Below are 16,826 nucleotides of genomic sequence, written 5' to 3'. Positions count from 1 at the left end.
CACTTGTTCTGATAATAGAGCTATACACAACATTATGAATAGATAGAAAGACTGGAGTGGATGTGTTTTAGGACACACACGCGCGCGCGCGCGAACATAAGGTTACTTCAGTGAATATGGGAGTGAATTTGAATGATTTCAACCAGCGCTGTTTCTGACCCACAGAGGAGGGATGACAGTTCAGATTGTTCCAGATAATAACGTCAAGTGATGGAAATAGTGCCCAGAACTACAAAGAACTTAGCTTCAAATCACCGAACTTGGCATAAAACAACATGCAGACAAAGACATAAAATATTATGTTTCTGTCCGTCGGCATTTATTTTGGGTGAGTTTATATACATACATATATGTGTGTATTATATATATATATATATATATATATATATATATATATATATATATATATATATATATATATATATATGTGTGTGTGTGTGTGTGTGTGTGTGTGTGTGTGTGTGTGTGTGTGTGTGCGTAAGTACCACAGTCCTGTTTCTGTTGCACCGAAACACCAAAGACCAACATAGAAATAAAAGTGCTGCGTTGCTGTACAGTACAGCTGGGAATATGACTTTAAATATAGAATCTGTCGGGGGCATGTTTCTTCATCATAGTCTTCTCCTCCACTTCATGTTGGCCTCTTTTGGTGTTTTCTGTCTTTTTCTTCAAGTTTCCATATTTTTTTTCCTTCCCACGCGCTGCCTGGTGGTGAGATGGACGGCTTCTTTTCTTTTCCACATAATGTTTTAATTTCTACGGTTGGAAGGCGCTCGTGGTGGATGCCAGGTTCATGCTTTTCACTTTATTGTCCTTTTTCCACTTCATCCTTCGGTTCTGGAACCAGATCTTGATCTGCCGCTCCGTGAGACAGAGCGCGTGTGCGATCTCGATCCGACGTCGCCGCGTGAGGTACCGGTTGAAGTGGAACTCTTTCTCCAGCTCAAGTGTCTGGTAGCGCGTGTACGCTGTTCGCGCTCTTTTCCCGTCGGGGCCGGTCATATCTGAGGGTTTAAAGCGGACAGAAGGTTACTCAGAGCGGAGGAAGCGGCCATCGCTGCGTATGGGAGCAAACACATTTCAGAGCCACCAGACTCTGCTTTCAAACACACATCCCTGTCGGAACATTATCAGCCCAGTTCAGATAAAAAAAAGCTTCTGTTTTTTTGCCGGTTTGGACCCCGTATTGAAGCTACAGGTGCTGCGTCCTTGTTCCCGGTGTCCTCCACCTTTAAAGTCTCGAATACACAGAATCCCATTTTCACTAAAGCCATTTTAACCGTTGTTATACGTATAATATCAACATGATAATGTTCGCTTTCATTTGACGTTGGATTTTTCATTTTTTCTTTTCTGTATTTATTTGTTAAAACTTTTAATCACCTTCCATCACCCCCTCCTTTTTTAACTCCCTCCGTGTGCCTTAATGGTTTTACATCCCTGTCCTCTGCCTCAACTCCCTAATAAAGTTCCCACACGTAATAAAGCTTCACTTTTCAAAGGAGATGCAGCCCCCGATGCCTTCCACAGCCTCTCTTTCTTCTTTTCTCACCCGGCTCTGTCTGCTCTCCCCAGCCTGTTGGGCTATGTTGTCTAGCTTACCTCTCCCCTGACAGATTTATGACAGTTTTCTAGAACTTACTAAAAGAAAGAGAGAGAGGGGGACTGAGAGAAAGAAAGGAAGAAAGAAAGAAAGAAAAATAAAAGAAAATAAGGGGGACAGGAAAACAAGAGGGTGCAACCACCCAGCCTGGCTTCTGTTGTGAGGGAGTGGGTAAAACGAATTATGAGGAAACATGTTGATACAGAAACAGTTTAGCCTGTTTTCCAGAGTTTAGCCGGTGATTTCTGGATACATGTAGATTTGGAAAATCATTGAAAAAAAAAGATAAAAAAAAAACCTATGTGCAACGTATATATATATGTATATATATATATGTGTGTGTGTGTGTGTGTGTGTGTGTGTGTGTGTGTGTGTGTGTGTGTGTGTGTGTGTGTGTGTGTGTGTGTGAATTAAACTAAAATCATGTTAAATGATATTCTAGCAGGTTAAAACATTCCATTTATTTAAAAACAAATAAAAATGTTTAGTAGAATCAAATTGAATGTGTATTTGTGGATCCACATAAAATCTCTGCAATATATCAGTTTTGTGTGTGCCAATAATCTCTTGATCCCGCAGTATGAGCAGAACAGAACAGATAAGGTGGAAATGTACCATGGCTAATGTGCAGCTTTCTCATCCAAGGGAAAATCTGTGGTGTCTGAGACTCGTTGTTCCTGCAGCCAGCGGCGGATCCCGCCGGGACGTCCTCCTCCTTGTGAACAGGCTGAGAACTCCCCGTTGAAGGTGGCGGGTTACTCCCATGTCCGGCGCTCCGGTTGCGCTGCAGCTCCTCGGCCTCTCGCGAGGCATCGTCCAGTTCCGTGAAGCACTGCGCCGTTCCGCCGGTAGCACTAGACGAGGACGATGAAAGGTTTGGAGAGCTGAGATTGCTGCTTCCTCCTTGCTCCGGGTGGGGAGAAGACCTCTGCGCTCCCAGTTTGCTTCCCTCATTACCGGGTGACAGGAGTAAATTCGCCGCGGAAGCGAGGGAGCAGCTGGACGGCTGTCTGAAGCTCCTCTCCGAGGCCAGGGAACCAAAGCCCCGGGGGTCCTCGACAACCGGGCCTCCCCCGTAGTGTCCTCCAGTGTTTGCTGGGTTTCCTGCCCCCCCTCCACGGTTGGTCACGGTCAGATCCATGCCGTTGTAAGTGTAGCCATAGGAGCCCGTGGCATGGTGCATGGTGGCAGAGGAAGAGTTCCTGTACGTCCCGCTGTTCATGGCACCGCTGCTGGCTCCATAACTTAGCAGCTGATAGTCGGGGCCATTTGGGTAGCGCCCCGAGAACGAGTTTACAAAGAAAGAGCTCATTTAGTTGTTTTAAGGAGTTGCAGGCTAACAGCTGAGAGGTGAGGGGCGCGCGCTTTGTCAGATTTCTCTGTGGTCGTTATAACGCGGGTACTTTCAACGATTTATGATGTATTAGTGAATTATGGCGTTGCACTGTACTTCGTTTTTAGCTTTGTATGCGCCGTCCAAATATGGGGGTGGGGTGGTTAGTGTGCGCGCGCGTTGGAGGTAGATCAGTGTGTTGGCGTGTGTGCGAGTGTGTGTGCGAAGGGGGAGGTGAGGGGTGAGGTGAAGGAGGAGAGAGAGAGAAAGAAGGAGGGGTGCGGTCACGTGCTTTTGTTGACCAGTCGTAAATTTCCGCCGATAACTTTGGAAGGTAATTCATGCTCTGAGGTTTCTAATGATAAAGGGCTGGGCGGGTGAAACTCTCTCTCTCTCTCTCTCTCTCTCTCTCTCTCTCTCTCATACACACGCACAGATATTAACAAACACACACTCGGTTGGTAAAGGTGCCGTGGGGTGAGTTCAGAGCGCCACCTACTGCAGACATAATTTATTACACTTATCAACAGAAAGATGAACAGAGGGGAAAGTAGACGATGCAAAGACCGCCTCAGAGACCCAATATGAGGCCTTCAGACCCCTGAGAAACAGCCAGGTTTGAGCAGAGACCAGATATGAGGCTGGGAACTAAAAAAACAGACCTTAAACTGTTAATAATAACCAAAACAGCAAAATATTTAAAAAAGCCCTAGAACAGCACGTGAACATCCATAAAAGTAATAAAAGAGAAAGCCTGATGTAAATAAATATAAATATGAAAACACAGCATTCAGAACAGAAAACAGAGTGCTGAACTACGAGTTCACTTGAGTCAAAATATCTTAAAGATCTTTATCTTCATGCAGCTCTGTTACATCCACAGGTCTTTCCTCTTCCCAGCATGTCAGACTCCACGCCAACACATCCTCCTTCACTTCACAGATCAGAGGAAACCTTTACATTTCAAGTTTCACCAGAAAAGAAACAGTGCATTGATAACTAACATCTAAACAGTCTTTAACTCCGAGCTACACACACAGGCTCGGGCTAGTGATCATAAATGAATCCCCCCCCCCCCCCCCCCCCCCGTGTCTCGCTGCCTCCCCTCCAGCTGCAGAGCAGGAATGTTAAACCTGATCTGTGACATCCACACAGGAAAGCTCCTGATTTATAATTTGTTGATTCCTAGTTTGGGATGCATTACAGCTAGGATGCATATCTGTGTGTCTAAGATGGTTTCATGTCTTCACATTTCTGGCTGGGACTGACTTAAAAGAAAAATGACAGCATGTGGTGCGAAGAGAAACTAATGAATGTAAACTGTAGGAGGTCGTGTATCCATGACTCAGTGTCAGCTTCAGTAGTGCTGATGAAACATGAATTTTACCAAATAAATTAAAAAATAAATTAAAAATCAAACGGGACTAAAATGTATAAAGAACACGATTGAAAAGTTTAGATGAAAACATTAACTGTCTGATTTTATATTGCATGTTGGTTTAGGACCTGGCAGGATTAATCTTTTCAGAAGCCGTGAAGCATCAAACTCTTTGTATCGCAGGATGCTCCAGTTAAACCACACATCTTATAAAAGGAGCTTTAGCAGAGATTAATGATTAAATCATTAAAAAAGCTCAATATAATAACGGTTACAGTGATTTCAGACAAACAAATAGGAAGAAGATGTTTAAGATGTATTTTTTCAGTGGGAGCTGATGTGTCACAAAGTCATGGTTTAATGTAAAACTTGAAAATCCTCAAGTCAGTTACATGTTTCCGGAAGTCTTCAGCACCCAAGTTTGTGTGACTACTTTAATGCAAATGACATAATTTAGAGCAAACTAAGTTTATATTTTTATGTAAACTGTCAAAGATTTATAATTACAGAACAATAATACTAACAAACAAAATCATATCTATTCCCCGTCATACAGAGACTCACTGCAGAAAATGATTGCATGGAATTATAATGAAATGATATTAAACTGAAACGTTGTCTTTTGTCGTGGTGTAATTTTAATGACATGTCTTTTAACTTGGCGGCGAATTTTTATTCTGGTCACAATCTGATTTTTTTAAGAGTTAATGTGCAATAACAAAATTAATATTGTGAGGTCTTGAATCCAGTAAATTGTCTCCATCAGGAGCATTAAAAAATTTAAAAACATAAAAGAAAGAAGGAAGTCTGTTTTTTTCCAGTTAACTATTGAAAAACTATTTAAATTATATATTATAAACATCACACCGGCTCATTGTTTATTTATTTTCAGCTTAACTTAAAAACATTTAATCTCTTATAATATTTTTACTTGATAAAAATAGTTTCCATGGACTTTACAGCTGAGCTTTTCCAGCGTAACGATCTCACTTCTCCACACAAACACTGAAGAGTTAAACAGAAATAGTCTTTTAGTGTGTGCGCGCGCGCGCATCATTGAAATCTAACATGGTCATTCAGGGGACAAGCAGAGTTCAAAGGGTCACAGGACATTGTCCACTTTGTCTCGGTGAAGTGTGTGTGTGCGTGTGTGTGTCTGGCTCGAGGACGGGTCAACTTTCTCTCTCTTCATCTGGCCATTAATTTGTTCAGCCAACCATCAGCAGCTCGCGCGGCTTGGCACTTTCTCCCGCCCGGACCGCCCTCGCGCTTAACTGGCCCCATACAGCCTCGGTCTGGGCTCGCGCACCTTAAATAGGTGTTGCATGTTTCACACCAACATGGAGGAGGCTAAAAGGTTTATGAGTCTCATGGCGCAAATGGAAGAAGGCCACTAAATCATGAAATTAACCTGTTTCAGCCACAACTGACTCACTGTTCTTTAATGTTTGAATAAATCCAGACACCCCCACCCCGCCCCCACACGCACACACACACACACACACAAAATAAAAGAAGCCTTCGCCAAACATTTCTTCATGTTTTATTGGACATTTTTTAGGTAGTATGAGAGAAAACCACTTATAAACAATCAATTTAAAACCCATGAAATAAACACGTTCCTGAACGCTTTTAGGTAGTTTGAAGTTTAATATCAGTAGGTTTAAAGCCCCCCCCCCCCCCTCACACACACACACACACACACACACACACACACACACACACACACACACACACACACACACACACACACACACACACACACACACACGTTTCAGAAAATATTGGAAAACCAAACGGTTGAAAAAGCTTAAATTCAGACGAGCTGTGTTGTTTTCCATTATACAAGATCATTTTCTGCTTTCCAATTTATTTATAATTTAGATACAGTCTGAAAACCATCACGTCTACTCCTATTGTTTTGTGTGTGTGTGTGTGTGTGTGTGTGTGTGTGTGCGTGTGTGTGTGTTTGTATGTGTGTGTGGTGTGTGTGTGCGTGTGTGTGTGTGTGTGTGTGTGTGTGTGTGTGTGTGTGTGTGTGTGTGCGTGTGTGTGTGCGTGTGTGTGTGTGAGTGCAGAGTGCATTGGCCAAAGTAAAAAAAAAAAAAAAAAGGAAACATCCCAAACAGAAGTGTTAAACAAGTGCCTCAAAACAGGAAGTACAGAAACAAACAAAAACAAGTAAAACAAAATAAACTCTTTACCCGAAATACAAAGTTGGGCGGTTTTCTTGGAATGCTGCAAGAAAGGGATATTTCCTAATTTCAGGCGATCTAGAGAAGTAACCCAGACCTTCCAGGAAAAGACGGGGCCATTTAAAATTCCAAAAAATAAGATGTAACGTCATTAAAATATAGAATCGGAACTAGTCTGGATGGACTAGAGAGGTGTTCGCAGGCGCACAATATCTGCAGCTCCATTTCACCCATTTAACAGTTTGCTTGTTTTTAAACTTTAAGGACACTTGCATGAATCCAGCGGAATTTCTAATAAATCTGGTCTTATCCAATTATTTATTTAGCTATTTATTTTCTATTAGACGGTGAAATGGGTCAGAAAATGAAAAGCAGCTCATTAAGACTCGCGGTTGCTTAACTAAGTTCCAGACTGTCGCTGTTCTCTGATAAGAATAAAATAATTCAGCCTGGTTTTATAATCACAGCATAACCAGGTGGTTAAAGACACCTTGTGTGCTGAGACATGTGGGTGACGTCCCTCAGAGGAAGTCAGGAGAGACTCAACGTCTAGAGGTTTCTCTCGCACGGGAATAACCTAACTTTCTGTGGATTTAAACAATAATAAAAAAAGATGGTCCAGGTTAAACTCTAACCGTAGCTCGGATTAAGTGCACGCGTGACCTCTGTTTGTTTATATTCATTTTCTGTATTTGGTTTTAGGCCACTTTCCTAGTTTTACTAAATTAAATCCAGACTTTGCGGTAGTAAGGAGAGAAGACAAGGAGACCTATACGTACATGTAACTAATAATAATAATAATAATAATAATAATAATAATAATAATAATTAAAGCGTTCCAAAACCTAAAAAATACGTTTGATATCGGAAATGCATGAGGGCAACGCCTTTACCTGGACTCTGGGGATATCTACCTGTCTGACCTCTGCTCATCTCACAAGAAAAGAAAGGAACATGGAGAACAGAGACTTTCCACCGCGTCCACAGGTCGGACAGGACTACAGCAACCAGCATGTCTTCTCTTAAGTCTTCTCCTTTCATCTTATACATCAGTTTATTTATTCATTTTTCCTCTTTTATTCCGTCCGTTTCTCCTCTTCATCTGTAACGTTCACAGTGGAAGAAGAGGAGGATGAGGAGGACGACGAGGAGTTAATTAGCTTGTTTTCCTTCTTCCATTTCATCCTTCGGTTCTGGAACCAGATCTTGATCTGTCGCTCCGTGAGGCAGAGCGCGTGCGCGATCTCGATGCGCCGCCGTCGCGTGAGGTAACGGTTGAAGTGGAACTCCTTCTCCAGCTCGAGCGTTTGGTAGCGCGTGTACGTCTGCCGCCCGCGTCTCCCGGGGCTGCCGAAGGTCCCTGAGGGCACGAGGACAGAGGAGACAAATAAAGTGTTACATCAGAAAAACAATAGAAATGTTTTACAGGAGACGGACATCTATTCTGTTCTCTTCTTTTTTTCTTTTCTAATCATTGTGGTTCTACAGGGTTCTGAGCTGGGATCTAACAGATTATTTCCTCGTGATATTCAGGACTAACACAGTTCCTGACAAATCGGTTAAGAGCTGCAATAATAATAATAATAATAATAATAATAATAATAATAATAATAATAATAATAATAATAATAATAATTTAGCCTGTTTTTTATCCTCATACACCTTTTGCTCCCTCGTGGTAAATACCTGTGTTGTCGGTTTAGCTGATTGTGTTTCTGTATCGATCTGAAACACTGATCTTGGATGGAAAACCACGCGCGGCTCTTGCATGTGGCTAGATATTAATATTGTGAATAAATAAAATACCCAAAGTGAAATATTGACCAGCACTGTGTGTTTATGTCAGGTCAACATTTGTATCTCCTGCTCAGTTTCCCCTCCTATGTCTATTGGAAGCTTATCTGTCTGACTTTGTATGAGAACATTTCTGCTCCATCCACCATTGCTCATAAGCTCTCACCCTTTCTGTTTTGGTCTATAGATTAGTGGCACATAACAGGTTAATGGGATTTAGTTTCATTTCATCTTTTGGCTAAATTCTTTCTACAAAGTCTTGTAGTTGGGCAAAAAGAAAAGAAGACATTATCTAGATAGAAATGTAAATTTAGATAACTAAGCTCAGTCTGAAGTGGTGATGTGTGCAGGCCTGATCCCAGAGGTGTACAGTAGATGACCCTGTTACACGGCTGCATTTAACAAACCATCAAATAAATTATTAGCAAAAACAGCAGAAGCAGTGATCTTTCACTGGAAGTGACAGAGGTTTTTAACTGTCAACTGAAGAAGGATTTTTCTGTTTCAATGCAGACTGAGGGCCTTAAAGATGTTTCCTTAAAATTGAAATAAAAATTTTAATTAAAATAAAAATATTCACAGTTTGTGTGTCTGTATGCCCCCCCATCTCCCTCTTTCTATGTGTTCCTTGTCTGAAAGAAAAAAACTGGCAGGCTTTCATCAAACTTTTCTTGGCAGCTTCAACCCAAACAAACCTGCTTTATGACGGACAATAAAATACCACGACTAACTGACGAGCCAACAAACGGGACAATAAAGCTACAACTCAAGAAGAGAGACAAAACAGCTGAGAATATGACAGAGGAAACAAAACGTTAGTTTTTACGAAGGAGCCATAAAATATGCATGTCAGAGAGAGTGAAGAAGAGGAGTACTCACCGTTGCACGCGTTCATCCTCTGCATCCAGGGATAAATCGGCGTAGACGCCGCTTGCTTGTCATCCATCGTGTCAACGTACAACCCCTTCCCACCGAGCCCCGCGCAGTCCAGCTTCCGGTGGATGCTTTCCTGGCTGAGCGCGAGCTGGTGCTCGTCCAGGCTGCACGGGTGCTCCTTGTCCCGGTACAGGCTGGTGGCTGCCGCTGCAGCGGCCGCTGCCGCTGTAGCGTAGTCGCAGGCACCAGCTCCGGCGGCGGACGCTGCAGCCCCCCGGTGGCCGCTGTACGCTCCGTTCGCTGTCTGTGGGTAATAAGTGGACACCGGGTATGATTTGTCCTGGTGCATGCCGCCTCCGCTCGTGCTGTACGCCACGGCCGCGGCGGCAGAAACAGCTGCCGCCCCCGGATAGTGTCTGAGCGGGTGGTCAGCATATCCCGACGAATAGAGCGAAATCTGACCCAGGAACGGCTCCGCTGCCGCCGTCTGCCCGCCTCCGGTTGCTCCCGGTAACACCGGAAAAGAGGAGTTTACAAAATACGAACTCATGGGTAGAAAGCTGGAAAAGGAGAGGAAGCAGGAGAAAAGGAGAGGGGAGAAAAGGAGGGTACGAAACAAACACAACAACAAGGTTCACGCGATGAAGAAGAAGGAGGAGGAGGAGACAGAGGCTAACGGCGGCGGCTCGCGGTCCTCCTTCCTTCTGCCTTCCTGCAGCACTTTATGATTTGTTGTGTTTTATAGCCGACAGTCTGACGGGCTGCTGCTATCACTTAGTTTATCTCAGATTGGGAGGAGGGGTGAGGAGGGCGAAGCTGGGGCTGCTGCTGGGTGAGGAGGGAGGAGGGGGGTGTCAGTGTGGCTGAGTGCCAGTGTGTGAGTGTGTATGTTTATGTGTGTGTGTGTGCGCGGGGGGGGGGGGGGGGGGGGGGGGGGGGGGGGTTGTAGCAAGAGAGAGGCTCTGTGTGCGTTTGTGGAAAAGACCATCTGACCACAGACTGACCAATGGGATACCTCGGTGCCTGGCAATAGTTGGTCCCCTTTTCCTTTCGTTGGAGTGAGGAAGAAAATGAGGAAGACTAGCTAGGAGGTCTGCGCCCCCCCCCCCCCCCCCCCCCCCCCCCCCACACACACACCTCTCTTTTTCCCTTCCTCCTGTCCTCTTTTTCTAATTGTCATTCCATCTCTCTTTTTAATCTTCTTTCGGTTCCCGGTGATGTTCACGGCGCGTTAAATTGATTCTGTCTCTCCTTCTGTGTCGGCCCTCATTTGTTGTTGCTCTCATAAAACCCGCCGCGTGCGCGTGCACACGCCAACCCTGTCTGTGTATGTGTGTGTTGGGGGAGCACCGCCAGAGGCAACTGATTACATATTCCCAGCTGTTTTCAGATAATAGCCTGCACCGATCACACTGAAATGAATTTACTAAAGGTATAACTGTCGGTGGCGCGCGCGCACGGCTGAGGTATGTATGCTGATCAGGTCCTGTATCATTGTGTCCGCGTGCACAGAGAGAAAGTGAGTTAGTTTTCAATCAGCCTTTAATATGGGCTTTGCTCTTCTATTATTGAGATGTTTACATATTTGTGTTTGGCGGCTGAAATTCGGTCAGTGAGTTGATTTACGTCAAATTCCGTGTGTGTGTGTGTGTGTGTGTGTGTGTGTGTGTGTGTGTGTGTGTGTGTGTGTGTGTGTGTGTGTGTGTGTGTGTGTGTTCTCCTTTGCAACAGGAAGTAATGATCTGATGCGTGGGGAATCTGCTGAATATATTCTTGAGCCCCTGTTTCTCTTTCTGCTGTTTTGCTAAATGTTTCAACACTAAACTCAAGTTTTCTGGGTTTAATCTTTGCGCACCGTTTGTTATCATTTCCATCCGCTGTGACACTGATTAGGCTGAAACGTAAAAGGGAAATAAGAAAAGAAACAGTCCCTCTGGCTCCCATTTTTCCCCCATTGCTCCTGACACTGATTAGGCCTACAGACTCAAAGCGGAGACACTTTACATGGTGGCCATATATCCATGTGAATTATAGCTCAAATAAGACTAAACTACGAACAGAAAAATAACAATGCTACTCAATTAGAAGCAAATAAATTTCAAATACACAGAAGGAAAAAAACATAAGCACATGAAAAAAAAGGAATATTTTGCCTAAAAACGTAAAATATTTCAGTAAAATACGATCAAATTTACCATTCAATCCTAACTTTAAGCCAAGAATTTATATTTTGCAGATAAACTATTATTTTTTCCATTAAGCTCATTCTTGAAAGCTTGAAACACAAAAAACAAAAATAAAGAGAAGCCAAAGCAAAAACCCAACACAACTTCTAATCTGCACGTTTCATGACAGCACAAGATTTCACAAGAAAGAAAGAAAGAAAGAAAGAACGAAAGAAAGAAAGAAAGAAAGAAAGAAAGAAAGAAAGAAAGAAAGAAAGAAATAAAGAAAGAAAGAAAGAAAGAAAGAAAGAAAGAAAGAAAGAAAGAAAGAAAGAAAGAAAAGAATCTTGGCTTTATTTTCACTCGCAGCTCCAAACGGAGTGTCCTGTGTGTTGCTGAGGTTGTAAAATAAGCCCAGCCATAAATAAGTCTTCTTCTGTCTTTGTTTCAGCAGCCACAGGCTCTGACTTGTCCGCAGAGCCAAACTACAGACAGTCCAACTGATAAATCGACACAAAGACTCTATTTTTACTTTTCCTTCACCCTCCTTCAGCGCATTCCCGTCTTTTCTTTGTAACTGTTCACACGGTGAAGTTTAATGTTAGATTTTGCTGCAGTGACCAAAAGATTTTCTAATCTCTGTTTTTAACTTTCTTTTTTTTTACAACACCCCCCACCCCGGCCCACCTCGGCCTCTCTCTGGCAGGACGCAGCGTTTCCTCCCGGCTTTGTGGGAACGGGAAGCAGCAGAATTGTTTTGGAGCTGCCTGCGGTTTAATCATTGATGAGCAGCAACACTATGAACAGGACGAGGACGGCCTGCTGTCTGGGACACACAGGACGGTAATACTATTATTATATATACACAGCCTATTTGCATTAGCGCAGTCTTAACATGATTGTGGCTTTTGGCGACCTGGAAGGTAAATCTGACCGAAGAGGCCCACATTTGGATTTATCCGCAGCGCTGTGTTTGCAGTGAAAATGTCTGAGCAGTGTTATTAAGGAATTTCAGGGTTTAAATGAAACAAGGTCATAATTATTAACTAGATTAACTAACATTTTAGTTCATGACGGGGAAGTGGAAAGAAAACCAGGACCAACATTTGACCCAAAGCAGACAGAGACTTATACAGTCTCATTGTTAGTTTAAATATCAAACCTATGACAGCTTCATTCAACAGAAATAATAATAACACTAATAATGAAATAAAACAACTGTTTGGCCTTTTTGATGAAGAATATCACGTGACTGCTTGCAGATCCTGACGGCTGCTGCTACGCAGAGCTTCACTGTGGTTGTTGTGTGGTTGCAGGTGCGCGGCAGTTCCTGAGAACCGGGACCCAGAAAGGCAGGAAACGAGATGAAGAGTCGGAACCAGAACCAGAGGCCCTCTGGTATCAGTAATTAACCAGTTAACTTTCTTTTTCATTTTTCTGATTTCTTTCAGAGTCAGATGAACACAGAAAATGAATTAAAAGCAGAATATTTGTCATTTCATCGTTTCAGTCTTTCGGAGACCACAGCCTAAGTTTAAAGTTTAACCCCCGCTATTATTATTATTATTATTATTATTATTATCATTATTATTATTATTACTACTACTACTACTAGTAGTAGTAGTGGTGGTGGTAGTAGTAGTAGTAGTAGTAAACGAAAACTTTGTGGGCAACAGACAAATATGTGTGGACGGCTGGTCCATGCGGGACGGACAAGTTTGGGAAGAAACCTCTGTACGTCTCCCAGGGCTTTTTGTTGGCAAACTGATAATTTTCCTGCACTTCGAGTACTTTTCATATGGATATGAATGTTAATCCCGCTCTTTTTGCCCCGCAGTAAATCAGAGTTTGGTGGCTGAATGAGCCGCAGTGTAAACATCTGAGAGGCGCTGGAGGAACTCCAGGAATGTGCGAAACTTCAGAGATTATCGACAATTAAAGCTGGAGGAGTCGAAATGCTGCTTTATGGCTTTATGGCTCCTCTTCGCCTCCCGCGTGCGCGAGTGCGCGCGTTTGTGTGTGTGTGTGTTAGAAAGAGCGAAATCGGAACTTTTATGGTTTTATGACTCTTTATGACTCCGTGTAAAGTAGACAAATGAAAACCAGGCCTGCTCCCGTTACAAACAGCAGATGAACAAATGTTCTCTACACGAGGAATGCGCACATGCACGCGATCACTGTACAGTTTCAGTGTGGTCAACAAGAACCGCAGCACTTTTTACTTCCGTTAATAACAAACCAAGTGGATCAAGTTTGTTTAACTCAAATTGCACCAATCAGTTATAATATTTATTTACCCACCTTTCCTTTAAAAGCGAGATTTAATTTACACAGTTATATGTTCCTCTGGCAGAGCCACAGACACCCAAACAGCAATATAATAATAATAATAATAATAATAATAATAATAATAATAATAATAATAATAATAATAATAATAATTACTATTATTATTATTGTTGTTGTTTTTATTATTATTATATAAAGACAGTCTGCTTGTTCAGCCTAATATAATCACTAAATAATGAGGAAAATTTAGCTTCCTTTCTTAAAATTGGATTCAATATTAAACTGTTTAATTTTCATCAAGAAAATAAACAATCAATCAAACAAAAAGAAAAACAAGAAAACAAAGGACCACGTATAAACTCATTGTGTTAAAAATACAAAGACAACGGAGCAACGTCTTTTGTTTAACGTCTACGGGCATCGCTTTCATGGGGATTGAAGCGTAAACTGAGGCTGTAGAAGATCGATACAGTATTAGGAAGAAGTGTGTGTGTTAGTGTGTGTACGCGCGCGCTGACCTCTCCTGTGCAAGTTAATGACAAACTTGCAGAAACTGCCTGACTTGTGCTTTTGGGTTTTAATGCATTCATCGTTTCCAGGCAGTGCGAGGCACCTGACCGCCTCGCCCTGAGCTGGTGGTCCGGGTCACTTCACTGCACGATTACCGTGTGGAACGTTCCGTGGACCCGTGAAGGTCCACAGCAGTTAAAGATTAACGGCAGAATGAACGCGGGATCACAGGGAGTCTGAAACATGCCCAAAAAATCTCTACGGGAATAAGAGGAGGTAACACCTCATCAAATGTAAGGGGTTTAATAAAAATAATAATAAAATAAAATAATAATAATAATAATAATAATAATAATAAAAATAATAAAAATAATAAAAATAATAATAAAAAATAATAATAATAATAAAAATAATAATAATAATAATAATAATAATGAAAAGAAGAAGAAGAAGAATCAAGTTTTCTGTGTGAGCGGTTCAGCAGTGTGTGTGAAACAAAGCGTGTTTATGTAAACTGAACAGACACTGCTAAGAATTTTAAGGTAAATAAACTAAGGACTGCAGATTATTCCAGATTTTATTATTTTTTTATTTTTCTTTTACTAATCCAGAGGTCATTTGATCAGTTAGTTTTCGTCCTTATTTGTTCCGCCCTGGAACTGAATCATACATCACTGAAAAAGATGCCCAGTAACAGCAACAATCGGCTAAATATTTAGCTAGAAAACAGACAAACACACGCACATGCATCATCTCTAAACAATCCAGATTTCCATGCTGTAAATATCCTCCTACAATCTCAACTTCCTTAACTGTATTTCGGACATTTGGCAGCGGAGTAAATTTCCCTCTGACCGTCATGCAGAAACACAAACCGAGCTGTTTGGATGTTGAATGTAAAGTCGAAAATGAAAAGAGGATGCGTGTGTGTAGGTGTGTGTTTGTGTGTGTTGAATTTGAATGCGAAATGAGAATCAGATGATTTTACAGTCATATACACATTATAGTGAGTTCCTGGCGTCCGTCATCCTTCCCTCTCTCCACAACGTTTCAAGCGACTTCACACGCACGTTCCTGCATACATGACGTCAGAGGACATTCCATTAGACAGTCCTTTGAGGGTTACTCTGAATACCTGTCCGACATTGTCCCTTTGTCCCAGCTTAAATCAAGTGATGGCGGCAGTTTTTCCATCTATAAGACAAACTTCTGAGATTTGGAGAAGTTGCAACGGTTGCAACAGCAAAAATAACACAGAAAAGACCAGGTATTATGTTCACGTGCACGCGAATACATACACACGCGCGCACACGCACACACACACACACACACACACATATATATATGAAATGAGCTGCTGCACGAACTGTTTTGCACGTACAATGGCTGGCTGACGATGTTTAACAAGCAGTCTTTCAGTCCTGACCAATCAGTACAATTTTCACATCCTGAGCCTGTGTCTCGTACAAGCGCACACACGCGTGGCGCGCTCACGGTTCTCCACCGTGCCGGGAAACACAAATTATCTTCTAAAAGTTTCTTCTGTCGTCGTTTACATAAAATATGGGGACGGGACTATCTCACGCCCCACGCGCTGATACTGCTGCACATGCACGGCTTTCATGCATGTTGAATTCAAACGAGGATTTTGAAAACAGTGAGGAGATGTTTACTGCTGTGGAAGCGGCGCTAGATGGCGTCAGAGTGTCTCGTTGGAGAAGCTGGTCGGAGGATCTCTGATGTGAAGAATCACCGAGCAGCAGCAGTTTGGTCAGTCTGAGGAGCGAGTTTTCCATTTACAGAAATACTCCAGTCTCAGCTTCATTTCCTCCTATTTGATACAAATTGTTGTTTAAATGTATATTTTTTATTTATTTATTTGTTTTTATGAATTCCATAGCGCTGTGAATACTGGGTAGAGGTGGAAGCTGGGATCTGTGATGACATCAGTGATTCCCTTTTGTGATTCATGAATAATATAAAGCTGTTTTAAAATGATATAATTATATAAATTATAAATGTATTAAAAATAAACATATTAACTTGACTTGAGTTTGTTATTGTTTGTGTACACACCTTGGTGATTCCTGTTAGTTTTCATCTAAAAATAAGACATATTTTTTTCAAAATTAAATTTCATTATTCAAATTTAAATAGTCTATCGGCTTTGGACAGAAATAAGATCCAGCCTCACAGCAAAACGTGTTGTAATTAGGAAAATTTAGTGTACACATGGCTGAGAAAGAACCAAAAACAGCAACACAAAACAAATAATAAAACCAGAAAACACAAAATGAAGCCAGGACAAAAAATGATCTCTGTTCAGTTCTGGTTGCATCTACACTGCATGAATGGTTGTATTCACAAAAGGAGAAAACAGTGTTGGCCTACACACACACACACACACACACACACACACACACACACACATATATATATATATATATATATATATTAGCTGCATGTTTTTGGAATCTGATATAACGATCAATAACATCTTTGCCAGAATAATTTCATCAGCTCGTACATAAAGAATCTTTTGTCTTCGTGTCTGATGAAGAGGATTCTACTGAGCTGTTTGATATTTGAGACAGTGACTGTCTGGAAACCAGAGAGAAGTTTGAAGACTGTTGGTAGACAGAAAAACACAGGCCACCTGCCTTCGGGGGGATCTAAGTAAAAA

At 41.9% G+C, this 16,826-nt stretch overlaps 2 protein-coding genes across 2 annotated transcripts; both read right to left on the bottom strand.

Annotated features, from left to right (window-relative positions):
* Positions 1 to 441: 441 nt before the first annotated feature.
* hoxb5a (homeobox B5a) lies at positions 442 to 3,121 on the bottom strand. Its single transcript, XM_041970962.1, has 2 exons — positions 2,219 to 3,121; positions 442 to 1,004 (listed from the first exon to the last, which is right to left on the bottom strand). The coding sequence occupies exons 1-2, from the start codon at positions 2,913 to 2,915 to the stop codon at positions 757 to 759; spliced, it is 945 nt and encodes a 314-aa protein (XP_041826896.1). The 5' UTR covers positions 2,916 to 3,121; the 3' UTR covers positions 442 to 756.
* Positions 3,122 to 6,385: 3,264 nt separating this feature from the next.
* hoxb6a (homeobox B6a) lies at positions 6,386 to 9,873 on the bottom strand. Its single transcript, XM_041971022.1, has 2 exons — positions 9,183 to 9,873; positions 6,386 to 7,869 (listed from the first exon to the last, which is right to left on the bottom strand). Exons 1-2 carry the CDS (start codon positions 9,727 to 9,729, stop codon positions 7,586 to 7,588), a joined length of 831 nt encoding a protein of 276 aa, XP_041826956.1. The 5' UTR covers positions 9,730 to 9,873; the 3' UTR covers positions 6,386 to 7,585.
* Between the last annotated feature and the right edge of the window lie 6,953 nt (positions 9,874 to 16,826).

The sequence above is a fragment of the Melanotaenia boesemani genome, chromosome 2 (assembly GCF_017639745.1).
Source record: "Melanotaenia boesemani isolate fMelBoe1 chromosome 2, fMelBoe1.pri, whole genome shotgun sequence".
Taxonomy (NCBI): Eukaryota; Metazoa; Chordata; class Actinopteri; order Atheriniformes; family Melanotaeniidae; genus Melanotaenia; species Melanotaenia boesemani.
Note: the sequence above shows the minus strand (reverse complement) of the source record. Positions and strands in the feature narration are given on the sequence as shown.

What these genes read in the sequence shown, in the direction of transcription:
- hoxb5a (XM_041970962.1), bottom strand. Translation starts at nt 2,915, where the DNA reads ATGAGCTCTTTCTTTGTAAACTCGTTCTCGGGGCGCTACCCAAATGGC. An exon ending in AAAGCTGCACATTAGCCATG is followed by an intron (nt 1,005 to 2,218) that starts GTACATTTCCAC and finishes TTAAACCCTCAG; the next exon opens with ATATGACCGGCCCCGACGGG.
- hoxb6a (XM_041971022.1), bottom strand. Translation starts at nt 9,729, where the DNA reads ATGAGTTCGTATTTTGTAAACTCCTCTTTTCCGGTGTTACCGGGAGCA. An exon ending in GAGGATGAACGCGTGCAACG is followed by an intron (nt 7,870 to 9,182) that starts GTGAGTACTCCT and finishes TCGTGCCCTCAG; the next exon opens with GGACCTTCGGCAGCCCCGGG.